Source organism: Melitaea cinxia, chromosome 25 (assembly GCF_905220565.1).
Source record: "Melitaea cinxia chromosome 25, ilMelCinx1.1, whole genome shotgun sequence".
Taxonomy (NCBI): Eukaryota; Metazoa; Arthropoda; class Insecta; order Lepidoptera; family Nymphalidae; genus Melitaea; species Melitaea cinxia.
In genome coordinates, this window is record NC_059418.1 from 4868797 (window position 1) to 4886613 (window position 17817).

General features: G+C 36.9%; 2 protein-coding genes across 2 annotated transcripts in view; one reads left to right on the forward strand and one right to left on the reverse strand.

The window, feature by feature from the left end:
* Positions 1 to 15623, reverse strand: part of LOC123665915 (intersectin-1) — a 34933-nt gene extending 19310 nt beyond the window's left edge. The window contains exons 1-12 of the mRNA XM_045600141.1: positions 15438 to 15623; positions 14568 to 14666; positions 13778 to 13856; positions 10159 to 10585; positions 9677 to 9927; positions 9237 to 9330; positions 8163 to 8314; positions 5996 to 6098; positions 4849 to 4978; positions 4264 to 4374; positions 4112 to 4176; positions 2763 to 2945 (exon numbers count right to left, since the gene is read on the reverse strand). Of these exons, the coding sequence (XP_045456097.1) occupies positions 2763 to 2945; positions 4112 to 4176; positions 4264 to 4374; positions 4849 to 4978; positions 5996 to 6098; positions 8163 to 8314; positions 9237 to 9330; positions 9677 to 9927; positions 10159 to 10585; positions 13778 to 13856; positions 14568 to 14666; positions 15438 to 15557 (1814 nt within the window). The 5' untranslated portion in view covers positions 15558 to 15623. The remainder of the gene's footprint in view (positions 1 to 2762; positions 2946 to 4111; positions 4177 to 4263; positions 4375 to 4848; positions 4979 to 5995; positions 6099 to 8162; positions 8315 to 9236; positions 9331 to 9676; positions 9928 to 10158; positions 10586 to 13777; positions 13857 to 14567; positions 14667 to 15437) is intronic.
* A 1170-nt stretch (positions 15624 to 16793) lies between these two features.
* Positions 16794 to 17817, forward strand: LOC123665944 (MIP18 family protein galla-2). Its single transcript, XM_045600169.1, has 2 exons — positions 16794 to 17127; positions 17529 to 17817. The coding sequence occupies exons 1-2, from the start codon at positions 16851 to 16853 to the stop codon at positions 17717 to 17719; spliced, it is 468 nt and encodes a 155-aa protein (XP_045456125.1). The 5' UTR covers positions 16794 to 16850; the 3' UTR covers positions 17720 to 17817.

Consider the following 17817-nt stretch of genomic DNA (forward strand, 5'->3'; position numbering starts at 1 on the left):
AGTTACAAACTTGAAATTTGGCAGAAAGACTTCTTATAGGGCGTAGACATCCGCTAAGAACGAATTTTACAAAATTCGACCCTTAAGGGGGTAAAAAGGGGGTTGGAAGTTTGTATGAAAGTCCCATGTTTTTGAAGTAAGAGACTTGAAATTTAAAATGTATACCTTATAGATGATGAGAAGGTGTTTAAATAATGAATCTTTAGAAATCAACTCCCTTTCGGGGTTAAAACGGGGATGGTACATTGACTCATTCATCAGGAAATCTCTGAAACTATAACAGCTACAAATTTGACGTTTGATAGGTAGGTTCCTTATAGAGCGTAAACATCCGCTTAGAACAAATTTTACGAAACTCGACCCCTAAGGGGATAAAACGGGGGTTGGAAGTTTGTACGAAAGTCCTATGTTTTTGAAGTAAGAGACTTGAAATTTAAAGTGTATGCTCTATAGATGGTGAGGAGGTGTCCAAATAATGTATATTTAGAAATCAACTCCTTTTTGGGGTTAAAACGGGGGTTCGTAGGTTGACTCACTGATCACGAAATCTCCAAAACTATAACACTTACAAACTTGAAATTTAGCAGGTAGGCTCCTTATAGATCGTAGACATCCGCTAAGAACGGATTTTACGAAACTCGACCCCTAAGGGAGTAAAACAGGGGTTGGAAGTTTGTATGAAAGTCCTATTTTTTTGAAGTAAGCTACTTGAAATTTAAAATGTATACTCTATAGATGGTGAAAAGGTATCCAAATAATGTATCTTTAGAAATAAATTCTCTTTTGGGGTTAAAACAGGGGATGGTAGATTGACTCATTCATCACGAAATCTCCGAAACTATAAGAGCTACAAATTTGATATTTGACAAATAGGTTCTTTATAAGGCGCAGACATTTACTAAGAACTGATTTTACGAAACTCGACCCCTAAGGGGGTGAAATGGGGGTTGGAAATTTGTATGAAAGTTCTATGTCTTTGAAGTAAGAGACTTGAAATTTAAAATGTATGCTCTATAGATGGTGAGGAGGTGTCCAAATAATACATCGTAATCTATATATATATAAAAGAGAAAGGTCACTGACTCACTCATCACGAGAACCCAAAAACAGCTGGAAGGTCCATCCATCTAGGATGGATAAAGATGAAATTTGGCAGGGAGGTAGATTATAGTTAGTAGATAATAGTAGTAGAGTAGAGAGATTTAGCGATATTCCACCGCTAAGGGGGTTTAATTGGGGTTGATAGTTTGTATGAAACATATACAGCCTGAAAATAAAACTAAAAATGTGGTATATAGAGAGGTTTTATAAAAACAAGTATTAAATTATACTAAATTGTGCATTTTAAAAAGTTACTCAGTGTGATAAGCATTTCAAGTGACTGAAATAAAAAAAATGCGTTAAACATCTTAATAGTAATGCATATCTTCATAACCACGCGGATGTAGTCGCGGGCAACAGTTAGTGCATTATAAAACAAAGTCCCCAAAAGTGTATGTGATCGATTTCCTCAAAATCTACTGAACGGATTTTCATGCAGTTCAAGAGGATAGTTTACGGAACGGCTAAGCCGATTATAATGAGAGTTTAACTGGATGTGTGCCGGGAAAACTTTGTGACACACTGATTTCAACGCGGGCGAAGCCGCGGGCACAGCTAGTTTAATATAAAATTCTCGTGTCACAGTTTTCGTTGCGATACTCCTCCGAAACGGCTTGACCGATTTTGATGAAATTTTTTGTGCTTATCCGGTATCTATGAGAATCGGCCAACATCTATTTTTCATCCCCCTAAATGTTAGGGGTAGTCCACCCCTAAATTTTTTTTTTATTTTTTAGACAAAATTTTTAATTTCTATTTTTTTATGATACAACATTAAAAAATACATACAACCCTACATTTTCAACCCTCTACTATCAACCCCTATTTTTAAATAGCGTTTAGCGGCAAGACAACGTTTGCCGGGGCAGCTAGTTATTTATATAATTTATGAATCAGCCTGTTCTACTACAGGTTGGCGGATACATTCCCTACTATAAGTAACGATCGCTATTGGGTGTATACGATAACAACCGGGACCGACAGCTTAACGCGCTCTCCGAGGCACGATGAGGAGACCTACAAGGACAGACATCCATAATGGAAAGAAATATTTGTACAAATACAAATATCCATACCGAGCGGGCATCGAACCCGTAAACCGTCGGTGTTTTAGGCGACTAGGCGCACCACTACACCAGACCTGTTGTTAGATTGTAACGTAGATAGTAAAGGTAAATGAAAAGTTGCAGTAAATAAAAATAATTTAACACAACTTATCGAGTTAATTAATTTTGTTTTTGCACCACTTTTATAAAATTCTGTGTACACCCATGACCATCATCGGCATGTCTTTATGATAACATAATTGTATTTACTCACAGACGAAAAAAAACCGACTTCAATTACATCGACAAGTACTACCACGTAGGTAGTCGTTCAAACAGTACACCGTCCTTTTTTGAAGTCAGTTAAAAATAAATAAATTTTCTATAAATAAATAAAAATATCGTGTCACGACGTTTGTCCTAATCTGCGAAACTACTGGACTGATTTTAGTGAAATTTTGCACAGGTGTGTAACTTTGTGCAACTTAAAACATAGGCTATATTTTATTTCGATTAATGACCGCGATAGTTTTGTTGCAGAATTTAAAAAAAAATGGTGCTACGAAGTTAGCCAGGTAGCAAAATAAATATTCAATTAATCTTATTTCGACTCACCTCATGGAATCAATGGTACACTTCGCAGCGGCGACCGCTGTTCTCGTGTCTCGAATATCTTTAGCCAAGTTACTAGCTTTCAAATTGACCGAATTCAATTCAGCTGACAAAGCTTGGGATCGAGCTTTTAGAGACAGCACCTTGCTCTGCTCCTCCGTTCTAAGAGCTTCTAATTCTCTCGTTCTGACAAAAAAAAAAAAAAAAAGAAAATAGTATTAGTAATGATTATAAACGAAGGATTTCTTTAAGTGATAACTTCTTTTGGTGCATCGCACACACATTTTTTCGTAGGTAGTAAGTTAGGCTGATCCGTCACGCTCTGATTTGAAAGGCTCGATCGGGTGAACTCGGGACCGCCGAGTGTACCCGAGCGAGAAAGATACAGACAGCTGCTCTACGCTGTTGTGTCGCTGTGTTTAGTACATTCACAATGAAGTTATCACTTCTGCTGTGCGGTCTCTAACTATTTGTATTGGGCTCGATTTTCCGCATTTAGACGCAAAGGTGGTCCGTTATGCGTGAAAAGTGGGCTGACTAGTTCAGCCAGCTGAAGGATGGTAGCCCGGTGTGCGGCCACTCCCTCGCATTCCAGGATTACGTGGGCGGCTGTTTCTTCAGCAGCCAGACAGCCCCTGCAAAGAGGGCTGTCTGTTGCATTCATGATGAATAGTTGGTGATTGAGTGCCATGTGGCCGGTAATCGTGCCAACAACTATTCTGATGTCCAGGCGGTTGAGACTGAGCAGTCGGCACGCTAGGTGCGGTGATACTTCCGTGGTCTCTAACTATCTAAACTACAATATTCACGTAAACAAACAATAGAAATTCACATAAAAATTATAAAGCTGCATACTAATATTATAAAGCTGAAGGCTGTTTGTTTGACTGCTCACTTCTCAGGATCTACTGGTTCGAATAGAAAAATTCTTTTATGTTGGGTGCATTGAATGCATTTACTGAAGATATATAATATTTTAATAAGTTTTTGATGTGACAGCGTCTAACAAATCGACGAACGCCGGCTGCATGCACAATAAAAGATGACTCATTGTCCCGTTACGCTCATTGTACGCTTGCGCCGCATCTATCTCTCTTCCACTCGATTGGTCTGTGCGTCCGGGAAGATATTTTGTTATGATGTTGTCACGTTAAACTATCGTCCGTAAACCAACTTTACAGACAACCAATTTTTTCTCAAAATTAAGGCCGATTAAACAGCGAGGCACGGCTGGTACATTATATATACCATCCTTTCTCAATAAACTACCCAAAATAAAAATTCCATCAAAACCAATACAATAGACATCAGAGATTCAGAACGCCAAACAAACAATTCTTCTATATGCTTACCGTTTCTTCTCCCATTCCAGTTGACACTGCCTCTCCATCTCTTTCCTGGCGGCTTCCCTCTTCTCCTATTAAAATTATTAAATCACAATAAATTAATTTACCTATTATCACATTACTTATTTCTTTTGAATTTTGCTCGTGTTAGATTTTACCTGTTCTTCCTTCTGCTTCCTGAGTAACTCTTCCTGTTCCTTCTTCTGCGCTTCTAGGCGCAACTTCTCTTTCTTCTCCGCTTCCTCTCTCTCCTTGCGTTCTCTCTCCGCCTGAATTAAAATTATATATTTGATATATATACATATACAGTCATTGTTAGAAGGATATAGAATGATAATTTAGTGATAATTTTACCTCTGCCTCCTAGAAACGCATGAAACAGAAAATACATAATTATTTAAATTATCTACATATCTATAGTAATACTAGCGTCCCGCCCCGGCTTCGCACGGTTGCAATGTTGATACTAAATACTATTGAACCAATATAAGCGCAAAAAATGTGTTTATTTACGACATCACATTACAAATCTCTAAAACTATCAATGTTCCTCTACTATATTATGCATGTATTATACATATAAACCTTCCTCTGGAATCACTCTCTTTACTAAAGAAAACCGCATCAAAATCCGTTGCGTAATTTTAAAGATTTAAGCATACAGACAGCGGGAAGCGACTTTGTTTTACACTATTAATGATTATTGTCCTTGTCTTTCGTCATAGGTATGAAAGAGAAATCACCTTCTCCTTCATCTGGACGTCTGCTAGTTGAGAGCGCCGCCTCTCCAGCTCAGCTTGACCCCTCGCCATGTTCTCCCTCCTTCTCTCCTCGTACGACTTTACACTGCTTAGACTGGTCACCGATTCACGCCTGTTCGAAATAACATAATGTACATTAACTAGCAACATCTCGTGGTTTCACCTGCGTAATGTCCAGTCTCATGAGAATAATTGTGTTTGCTCGCAAACGAACAAGAACCGACTTCAATTACAGCGACAAAACAGTAATAAAACGTAGGTATATATTAAAAAATAGTCAAGTAAATTCGCGTTATCACAGATTACTCAAAAAGTAGTCAAAAATCGGCTTTAGATAAAATTAAAAAAAGAATTATCGTAATTGGTCCACCCAGTAAAGAGTTCTGAGGTAACATATATAAAAAAAATACAACCGAATTGAGAACCTTCTTCTTTTTTGGAAGTTGGTTGAAAGATAGCCTAAGTGATCTACATAATAAGTTTCATTACAATCCGTTCAGTAGTTTTTTGCGTAAAAGAATAACAAACACTTAGCTATCATCACAAACTTTTACAAAAATAGTTGCGAATTTGTTAGAAGGTTTAAAGGTAGGCGCATGAGCTAAACTGTGGAACTAAATTGATTAGGAAATTCTTCCACGTGTTGTAAACATTATCCCTGTGTATACATTATGCTGCATAGGCTGTGTATATATTTTCGTATATACTATGAATACGCTATGTTTTATTTATGTAATATTGTTCAGTCTGATACATTAGATATGTAAAATAAGTCATTATAAAGTTCATTAATTGAGTTGGACGAGAGTTTTATGTCGTGGGATTAAAACACAAAACACAAACGCGTCACACATGACACAGAAGCACAAACGCACAGACAAACCGTTGCTGACTTATCCCCCCCCCCAACCGAAAGATCTAGTCGCCTTACTCACAGGAACACAAAACTGCTTGAAAGCAATATAATTTAACTGTAATCTATAAGGTCGAGGATGTGTCCTGCTATGCCTTACTCTATGCCTATAAACCTATACAAATAAATAATTATCATGAGCGAAGATCGAACCCGCGATCGAGTGGATGTGACGAGATTGGAGTACAAGGTTTTTTTTTTTTAATTAGTGCCTACCTGAAAGTAGGCGGTATCAAGTCTGGAGGCAGCTTCGCCGGTACAGGCTCGCCTTGTGTGGCGCGTTCACACAGATACATCGCTAGCACAAACTCCTCACAACCTACGAGTAAAAAATTCGATATATGAGTACTTTATACAGCCTTGATTGTTCCATAATAAAAATTCAGAATACTAGAATTTTTACGCGTAACACACTCATAGTTGCTAATATACACTCGCGTGCAACTGAATCGACTCAAGCCCTATATTGGTATAAAAGTATGATTTTTAGGAAAATGGCTTATCCGATTTTCTTGTTTTTTTTTTTGTTTGAAAGCCTAACCTTTTCTCTTAAAAATGCTATTATAATGAGAAAAACAGGTTGAGTATTTATTGATAAAATTTAATTTGACAGAAATGCATAAAAAATGAAGAAAAATGAAAACAACAACATAATGAATAAAAAAATTATTTTTGATAAAAGTAAAGAAAATTTATATTTTCAATACTTTGTATTGCCTCCCCTAGCTTTTATAACTGCTTGCATGCGATTTTTCATTGACTTTATCAATTTTTTGATAAAATCTTGAGTATCGTATTCCATTCTTCCTCTAGCGCAGTTTTGAGCTCGACGATGCTTGATGGAGCCGTAACTCTAGCTCGCACCCTCTGTTTGAGCTCGTCCCATAAATGCTCAATGCAATTCAGATCAGGACTGAGGGCTGGCCACATCATCGTCTCAATTTGCACCTCTTGAAGAAACTGGCGAGTGACACTTGCTGTATGGCACCGAGCATTATCATGCATCAATAGAAAATCTTCTCCTATGTACCCTGCATAAGGTACAACATGATCGAGGTGAATGATTTCCACGTACTTTTGAGCTGTTAGACCACCACTCCGACCACCACTAGGCACGAAAACAAGTTCGGTCTTCCCTTCATATGATATTCCAGCCCACATCATGACTGAACCACCGCCATATGATACTGTTTCAGCGAGAATCGATTCCCTGGACGCCTGTATACTCGGTCTCTTCTGTCGTTGCCATGGAGACACATTCTGCTCTCGTCAGTGAACAGAATGGAGCTCCATTGCTCAATAGTCCAATTGAGGTGTTCACGAGCAAATTGAAGTCGGCCTTGACGGTGAGCTGCGGCCAGTTTCAGGCCTCTGGCTGGCCGTTTAGGGATTAAATTGGCTTTCTTCAGGCGTCTTCTAATTGTCCACTGACTGACAGCCACTCCTCGAACCCTCCTGAGCTCCTGTTGCACATCAACGCCTGTGAGATGACGATTTCTCAACGAAGTTGAGACAATGAAGCGGTCGTCTGTCTCAGATGTGTTCCAGAGTCTATTGGTTTGTAGTCTCCGAACGAAGCCACCAGTCTCTTGAAACCTTCTGTATACTCGTGAAACAGCTGATTGGCTCATGTTAAGTTTACGAGCGACTTGCCGTTGATTATGGCCCGCTTGCAACAAAGCTACAACTTGGGCCGCTGCTTCTGAGGTAGTGTCCATTGGATCGCGATTAAAATACTGGGAGCTTAAGGAGATGTGTACCTGTCAACATCTGACGAGTGACTGATAAGAAATATGGGTCACGTGAGCGTTTATACATGATTTAGTCTCGCAACTCGTGGGTACCGCAACGAGTAATTTCTGTAACGCTCATGTTTGACCGTATTTATTTAAAAAGTTTTGATATTGTTTATTTGAAAATTGCTATATTTATGACAAAAAAATATATGTCTTTCGAATAAAAAAACTTTTACAAAAATCGGATAAGCCATTTCCCGAAATATCAAACTTATATACCAATATACGGCTTGAGTCGATTCAGTTGCACGCGAGTGTATTTTCTTGTGTTAATAAGGTAGGGCACATGAGGAAATATCTTGAGACTGATGCCAAGTATTCTTGTGTTCCGGTGGTGAGTAGAGGTGACTAGAGTTCCTGAGTTACCGTAGCTTATAGACGCCTGCAATACCAGAAGCATCACAAGCGCGTTGTGAGCTCTCAACCTTACTCACAGGAACTCACCATACTTGGAAGCAGTGTTTCTTAGCTATGATCTTCTGTAGCTCATGGTATTTTCAGAGTCCGGCTGTTTCAGGACATATCCTGCCGTGCCCTACCTCATGCCTATTTCCTGGAGTGGACTGTCAGGATGAAATTTTACTTACCAAGTTTCCCATCGGAGTCTAAGTCAGCCAGTGCCCAGATTTGAGCTAAAGTGTTCTGCGGCAGTCTAGATTGTAGCATGATGGACCTAGCTTGGGACCCAGATACTGAACCCGTTTTTGCGCGGTCCGTCACGTTGAATAGTTGGGTGTATCTGGAACGAGATAAATATTAAATTTAAAATCTAAAAACCCATCATACGAAATCAAAACACTTTGTTTTGTGCTAAAAATGCCTAATTTTAGAAAAGAGCTAATATACTTCAAACTACTAGATCGGTTTTATCAAAGATAACTAAGGATCGCCGCAAAGAAATTGGCTTTCAAGTAAAAATGCCGTATCGAAATCGCCCAATCTGTTCGAGAGTTACGATGCCACAGACACACAGATACATAGGCATGAAACTTTTAGGAGCCGATCGTTATTTTATTGATGTTTTGTAAATTTTCATATCCATCTGTTTTGGATTTTATTGAAAAATAACTTAAATACGAATAAAAGTGTGTGTGTGTGTGTCAGTCCGACGCATGAATGGAGTTCACTCCTTCAGATCGATTGTCGAGATAGTCACAAAAAAGGCTTACTAGTCTAAGAAAAATATGAATACCATATCAAATGGTAAATAAACGAATCAAATAACGGCATTTATCGATCGATGAAGGCGTTATTAAAAAAACGTCGTCGTCTATAGATGACAACGATAGACGACGTTTTCTTAGTAGCTTATCTTTCCTATAGATGGCGTTACGAGAAACGTAACGAGGTCATTCGTTCAGTAGATTTACTCCTCATATTTTTTCGGAGAGAAGGGGGTGTATATGATATTTTTTTTTTTTTTTTTTTTTTTTTTTTTTTTTTTTTTTTTTTTTATGATAATCGATTCTTAAGATTAATCGATTAACTCCAAATATTGATAATTCGAACCTATTTAATTTAATTACTTTTAGGTGTTAAACTGAAAAATATGTAGCGTCACTCTATTGTCATGAACAATGAGTCCGAAAAATCATGAAATATGTGTGAATTAAAATCCGTAATTCATGGATAACTCCTAATTAGTATAAGTGGTATCTTACTTAAGTTTCTGGGGCTGTGGTATGCTCCACTCAGCGGCCGGTGGTGGTGAAACAACCCCCATTGGAACCTCAGTGGGGCTGGTGGCCAGTGACCCTGAAAAACAACCAAGCATAATATAATTAAAGCACATTTATAAGAGTTAATTCCGGCGATAAACTGTCACGGAGTTTGACAGGTTGAGAAAAGTATTTGGTCCAAAATAAAGAACTATTTATTTTTTAACACAAATATTACAAAATGGAGTTTGCTTGAACGCTTGTATCTACAAATCAATTGATCCAATTAAAAAAATTAAAACACAATCAACATTATGACGTTTTGTAGCAGAGTAAATATCAAAACTCAAAGTTTAACATAAATACGATTATAAATTGAGTTACATTGTTTTATAGGCCATTAACATACAGTAATTTTATTAAAAAATTTAAGAAAAACATACCAGGCTTAGAAAATGATTCATTTTTAACCGCCGTGATCGGTGTCGAAGTAACCGGCTGCGGCATCGAACCCGCTACACTTGTTATAGCAGATTTAGGCGGACTCGATACAGACGCAACCGTTGTACCAGTGGGTATTTGTGGTTGGGAGCTTGGCACAAGCGGCGTTGGCCCAACAAGTGGCTGAGTTTGACCCAAACCGACCAATGGTTGACTTTGATTCAATGGTTGAGTGTTCATGATTGGCTGAGTTGTCATTGAGTTTATCAATGATTGAGATAATGGTTGAGACATAGGCGTTGTGTTTAATGGTTGTGATGAGTTTATTAACTGAGTCATTGGCTGTGAGCTTATCAAGGGCGCTGAGGTAACCAATGGTTGCGTTGCGCCCATTAATGGTGGGGTTGGGCCGCTTAATGGTTGAGTCGGACCACTCAATGGTTGAGTACCACCAATAAGTGGTTGAGATCCACCGATAAGTGGTTGAGATCCACCGATAAGTGGTTGAGATCCACCGATAAGTGGTTGAGATCCACCGATAAGTGGTTGAGATCCACCCATAAGTGGTTGAGTACCACCAATAAGTGGTTGAGATCCACCCATAAGTGGTTGAGTACCACCAATAAGTGGTTGAGTCCCACCAATCAATGGTTGAGTACTAACCAACGGTTGAGAGGCTAGTGGCTGATTTATCAAAGATTGGCTGGACATCATTGGTTGAGTTGGTAAGGGCGGTTTAACGCCTGAAATTAGGTCAGGTACAGCAGCTGGCTTTGATGGGATTGGTGGTTGGGAGAAATCGCCCAGTAAGGATTGTGAAGGTTGTGGGGGTAGCCCGCTTATTAGGGGTTGGGAAAGATTGGGCATTGGAGGAATGGGGGGTTTCGGTGGGGGAAATTGTTGTTTTGCACCTGTGAAAGAAATTTTAAATGTAATGTTAGTAATATTCGGTTTTATATGCTTTGGAATTAATATGTATTGTTTATAACATATCACTGGTTTGCGATAATAGCGACGAAACGAAAAGTTATTGATTTTAGAGAATGGCATTTTAAATTTCTTTATAAATGGCTTAGTGCCTACCGCTAAATGTAACCGATTTATTGAGGGTTTGACTTTACTGATTAAAGGAAAATTTATCTTATTATTAAAACACATAAAAATATTTTCAAACTTTTATTAAAATTATTAAATAAATCGTCATCCAAAGTGGGTTTCAGGTATCAGTGTTTATTCACGAGACTACAAACTATAAAAATCTACTTATGTCTTTTTTATTTAACTTAACAGCCTCTTAAAAATACAAATTAAAAATAAACAACAGTGTTTAAAACATAATAGTAAGTTTACGTTTTGGCATTAAAATCCCCTGTTCTTCAAAATAAACGAAATCAAAATAAACACGAATTCTTAAAAGGTAAGTAAAATAAATCATGTATTACAACCCTTCGTGAAATTGCCGATAATATTTTGGAATTATATTTTTGTTAACTAAATCTAACAATTCTCTCTTCTTATTTTCTGAGATTCCGTTCCTTTTTAACCGACTTCCAAAAAAGGAGGAGGTTCTCAATTCGACTGTATTTTTTTTCTTTTTTTTTATGTATGTTACATCAGAACTTTTGACCGGGTAGACCGATTTCGACAAATTTTGTTTTAATCGAAATATGGTGTGTGCCAATTGGTCCCATTTAAATTTATTTGAGATCTAACAACTACTTTTCGAGTTATATCTAATGATGCGTTTTTAGTTGACGCTTTTTTCGTCGACCTACGTTGTATTATACCGCATAACTTATTACTGGATGTATCGATTTTGATAATTCTTTTTTTGTTGGAAAGGAGATATCCCTAGTTTAGTACCATGATAAGGAAACCAGGATCTGATGATGGGATCCCAGAGAAATCGAGGGAAACTTTCGAAAATCCGCATTACTTTTTACTGGGTGTACCGATTTTGATAATTTTTAATTTAATCGAAAACTGATGTTTATCATGTGTTCACATTTAATTTTATCGAGATCTGATAACTACTTTTTGAGTAGTCTTTGATAACGCGTAGTTACTTGACTATTTTTTCGTCGATCTACGTTGTATTACTTGTCGATATAATTGAAGTCGGTTTTTTTAAAATTTGCGATCAAATACAATTATTTTATAAGCAGATTGCAATCTGTAATTTTCGTCCAAAGATTTTGATGCCCGGCTAGTAACTTTCTCACATTTAAATTCATTTTCACTGTATGAAGTTGTATAAAAAAACATTCCTTTGTGGTCAGCATCTACTTCAAAATCTTTATATCTGCCATCTTAGCACTCTCATTATCAGTATTTTTATTAAAATTTCTACCCACACTAGAGGCTAGTGCCTTTAATTCGTAAAAACTTCATCATCATTACAGCCTATACAGTCCACTACTGGACATAGGCCTCCACAAGTTTACGCCAAAAATAACGTGAACTCATGTGTTTTGCCCATAGTCACCACGCTGGGCAGGCGGGTTGGTGACCGCAGTACTGGCTTTGTCGCACCGAAGACGCTGCTGCCCGTCTTCGGCCTGTGTATTTCAAAGCCAGCAGTTGGATGGTTATCCCGCCATCGGTCGGCTTCTTAAGTTCCAAGGTGGTTGTGGAACCTTGTTATCCCTTAGTCGCCTCTTACGACACCCACGGGAAGAGAGGGGGTGGCTAAATTCTTTAGTGCCGTAGCCACACAGCACTAAACGTAAAAACTTGTATGATCCATTTCTATGACTGTAAAATCCTTTCTTTTTAACCGACTTCCAAAAAAGGAGGAGGTTCTCAATTCGACTGTATTTTTTTTTTTTATGTATGTTACATCAGAACTTTTGACCGGGTGGACCGATTTCGACAAATTTTGTTTTAATCGAAAGGTGGTGTGTGCCAATTGGTCCCATTTAAATTTATTTGAGATCTAACAACTACTTTGCGAGTTATATCTAATAATGCGTTTTTACTTGACGCTTTTTTCGTCGACCTACGTTGTATTATACCGCATAACTTTCTACTGGGTGTACCGATTTTGATAATTCTTTTTTTGTTGGAAAGGGGATATCCTTAGTTTAGTACCGTGATAAGGAAACCAGGATCTGATGATGGGATCCCAGAGAAATCGAGGGAAACTCTCGAAAATCCGCAATAACTTTTTACTGGGTATACCGATTTTGATAATTTTTGATTTAATCGAAAGCTGATGTTTATCATGTGGTCACATATAAATTTTATTGAGATCTGATAACTAATTTTTGAGTAATCTTTGATAACGCGTAGTTACTTGTCTATTTTTTCGTCGATCTACGTTGTATTACTCGTCGATGTAATTGAAGTCGGTTTTTTTTTCGTTTGCGAGCAAACACAATTATTTGCAGTCAATTCAAATTCTTATTTCAAAGTCTTACTGATGCTTCTTTCAATGACCGAATGCACACTGTCACCTTCGTTCTGCGTATGCCCTTTTATCAGATATTTATACGACACGACACGACACGTGATACGACATTTAATTACACGTACGACACGTAATTTGACAGAATATTGAATTACGTCGATATTCTCGCAAATCAGCGATATATTTTAATTAAATGTTTTTTTTTTAGTTTTCTTTATTCAAAAAAACTTGTGTGGTTTTATAAAACCACAATCCACGTGAAACTTTACAGTCATATTGGCTTTGACTGCTCTGTCGAACGTTTTTACTTTTCCCCACTCGATTCTGTAGACCAGTGTAATGCGCCTTGCGTCGAGACAAAAATTTTAGTTGTCGGAATAAAGTTTGATTTTTAAAACCGTTTCGTTTTGCCGAACTATATCTGATACATATCTGCTATCATTTTCTGAATGTAGGAACCGCGATATTATACAAATAATATGAATGCAAAATTTTGTAGGGATAAACTGATATTAGTTACTCTTTTACGCAAAAACTACTGAATTTCTTGCAATGAAACTCGGTTCGTAGATGGCTGACTACAAATACTGTAGCTGGCGACACAGAATAACACATAGGCTTTTTTTCATTACGATATAAACAGGGAATCGGAAATTACGTGAGCGAAACCTCGAGGTTTATAAAGAAGGCTTACCTGTAGGGCTAAGAGAGGCGAGCAAAGATGGTGGCAAAGTCTTCGGTATTTCTATTCCATGCAATTTTAAGTTGATAATCTGAAACAAAAGTTAATATCTCAGATTTAAATTCAATTTGAGCAAATTTGATCAATGTGCGTATCTATAAATTACTTTAAGCTAATTAAACCTACTGTGGCAAAGCTGCGCTGTGTGAGGTGACCCACAAGGACCGACATCAAAAACGAAAATAATATTTGTACAAATAGAAATATCCATCCCGAGCAGGAATCGAACCGTCAGTGTTTAGGTGTGTACAAGGCATACACACCACTAAACCAGAGCGGTGGACTATAAATACTGATTCAATCTAAAACTCCATCACTCTGGTTGGCAGCGCCCACAAGTGGGATGATAACTTAATCCTCGACACTCATTCACTTATTTATTCATGCTGTGTGGCTACGGCACTATAGAATTCAGCCACACCCTCTCATCCCGTGGGTGTCGTAAGAGGCGACTAAGGGATAGCATAGTTCCACTACCACTTTGGAACTTATAAAGCCGACCGATGGTGGGATAACCATCTAACTGCTGGCTTTGAAATACACAGGCCGAAGACGGGCACTAGCGTCTTGGGTGTGACAAAGCCAGCCCTGCGGTCACCAACCCGCCTGCCCAGTGTGGTGACTATGAGCAAAACACATGAGTTCGCGCCATATTTGGTGCGAACTTGTGGAGGCCTATGTCCAGCAGTGGACTGCAATAGGCTGAAATGATGATGATGATGATGATGACTCACTCACTTACCTTGCATGCAATGGAGAATTCTTTTAGATCCAATTTGCCATCAGCATTTGTGTCCGCCAAAGACCAGATTTGACCCAAGATCGGAGGAGGCAGTTGAGACTGGTAAAAAAATTATGATTTAGACTTACTATTAAATAAATTTATTTAATTTTTTTTAAAAATCCAATTAAAATATTTATGTTCATTGAGGTATGGCACAGCAAGAAACATCCTGCTAAAAATTTGGAGTATTAACAAAATAAACAACAAACAAAAGTAAACTTATACAGCAGGGTCGGTTTAAAGCAAAATAACCGCGTTGCAACCCTATGTGTTCAAGAAACATTTATATTGATCACTTATAAGTAGTACAAAAAATATATTTTTTACAATATCCAACCTTTACGTTACTAGAATACTTTTTATTTACCCCTGTCTTCACGGAGTCACGGAGGAGCGTGCGTTACGCTATTCTGTGACATATAGTTACGTAGAACCATATTAAAAACTGAATTGCATGCAGTATAGTTAAACATATTTACACTGCAATACTACATTATTACTACATTATTTCATACCACAATTCTGAGGAATTCAACGAACCATTTTGTTAAACGCGACGCGCGCTTCTAGCGCACGTAGTCGCGGGCAACAGTTAGTGTATTATAAAACAAAGTCCCCAAAAGTGTATGTGATCGATTCCCTCAAAATCTACGGAACAGATTTTCATGCGGTTTCATCAATGGAGAGAGGGCTTCAAGAGGAAGGCTTATGGAACGGCTAAGCCGATTATGATGAGAGTTTCACTGGAAGTTTGCCGGAAAAACTTTGTGTCACACTGATTTCAACGCGGGCGAAGCCGCGGGCACAGCTAGTAAATCTATAAAGTACCTGTAGCATGAACCTTTTCGCTTGTTCGCCTGTTAAGGTGCCATTAATAGGTCCAAGATTACGAAAGTGTTCTGCGAACTTCGCATGTTCGTGGGGTTGGATAACCCAAGGGTCCGCCATGATTCTGTAAAACGAATTAATATTATAAAATAAAAAAAAAATAAGTCTACTAAATTTAAGAAGTTAAAAGGAAGATAAAGGATAAATCGACATCTATCAAGAAAATTTCGTGTACTGATTATTTATTTTTACGTATGGTTAAATAAGTATATAAGAGAAATATACGGGTTTTATTTACGAAAAGAAATTATCGTAGATAGAAAGTGAATTACGTTAAATTTAAGAGGATGTATTTTACGTTAAAGACAATATAAGTATGTAAAACATTATTGAACATATGTACTCACATTATATTAGAGAAGTTATTTAATGATCAAACCAACGCCCCTTCGGAATTAAAAATGTAGATAGTAGATTTACAAAGTTAAGATTTGTTTGATTTTATTGATCTCAGGAAACTGTCAAATACATATGACGGTTATAGATTTTTACGTTCAGAAAATAAAATGAGTAGTAAGTAAATTATCATAATAATGATAATAATTTAGTAAATTATAAAGAAGTATAATTATATTTATTTATTTTATACCTTACTAAACACTTTAAAAGTATGCGAAAGAGATATACTATACAAAAAAACTTGACAATGCGATTTGTTTCATTAAAGTGAGTGTGTAGTGGAATATTTCTTAAACATGTATAAAACGATACAATTAGCTATTCATATATTAAAAAAATTAGCAGTGAAACCCAGCATACGAAGTATCTACCATTTTTTAACTTGGATACTACAAATTCCTACCGCGGATATGTTAATAACCTTTTTTGTAATTTTAAATGAAAAAAATGTATATTTTTATAACTCATTTATTACAACTGTTTGTTTCTAGTATTCGGTTAAGCCTATCGTAGGACATTGTTAGATTTAAATCTCTCCAAGTTTTTACCAAATATCTCGGTTATCTGCAATCTTCATCTAACCATTATCTATTAGAATTTTGAATTAAAAAATAAGGAAAATATGATGCGGCCAGAACCAAATCGATTCAATATGGACCGAAGATTTATTAGAAAAGTGTGAATTATGACAATATCAATGTTAGACTCTTAATATATTATTATTTTATGTAATATACACAAACACAAGATACATAGAACACAAGTAAAAGCAATCCCATAAATTTCAGAACGAAAACTGTCTATTTGACACCGATAATAAAAATAAACATGCACTTCTGAAGTTCTGAGTCGTATTTCTTTGGTATTTCTCTTATATCTGTTGATCAATCAATCTGTTGTTTTTCTAAAAATATTATAAATTGCAATATAAATAATCTAAATATTATTAACAAAATGATGAAAACCGCTGACAACGTGAATCCACACGTATTCGAAAAGGACTCAGCGCGAGAAATCACAGCAACGGAACGGGACGAAGATGTTCTAGACGAAATCGACGAACGGGAAATCTTTGATTTAATACGCAACATAAACGACCCCGAACACCCCTTGACACTCGAAGAGCTCCACGTTGTCGAGCAACAGAATATATTTATTGATAATAAGGATAATCTAGTGAGAGTGTATTTTACCCCGACGATTCCTCACTGTAGCATGGCTACTTTGATAGGTAATTATTTTATTAAATTCATTAACGATCAATGTATTTTAGGTAAGTCTATAGATTAAGAGCCGTCCAATTATCTAAGCTCAAAATTTGACCGTTTATCGGCATAATTTCGTTACAAAAAAAAAATAACCCTAACCTATCGAACTTCAAATGCGGTTCTTAATCTAAAGCCTAGCCGTATTTCATATAGTTTAAAGTGTGTCTTTTAAAGAAAATACGGGTATATCATGGTGGTATAGGAAAGCAGTAGCATTTTTATTTGATATTCTGTAAGCTTGAGATTTTTTCCCATTTGGGCTGCCCCAGATTAAGAGCGAGACATTTCATGCTGTGACCTATCACATAAATTTAATATGAAACAAATTTATACTCATATCGGCATAATATTATTATTTTTTTAGGGTTGTCAATCCGAGTGCAGTTACTACGAGCTTTACCAAGTCGTTTCAAAGTAACAGTGGAGGTGTCAGAGGGAACTCATGTATCAGAAAATTCCGTTAATAAACAACTAGCTGACAAAGAAAGGGTTGCTGCTGCACTAGAGAATAATAACTTAGTGCAAATTATTAATCAGTGTATTGCTAATCTATGAAATTATAAAGTATGGTATCCATATTTGTGATATAGAGTCTAATAATGTCTTTTTTAATGTAAATAATTAAAGATATTTGTTAGGAAATATAATGATTA

Coding starts and splice junctions, on each gene's coding strand:
- LOC123665944 (XM_045600169.1), top strand. CDS start 16,851: ATGATGAAAACCGCTGACAACGTGAATCCACACGTATTCGAAAAGGAC. Junction 17,128..17,528: donor TAGCATGGCTACTTTGATAG/GTAATTATTTTA, acceptor TTATTTTTTTAG/GGTTGTCAATCCGAGTGCAG.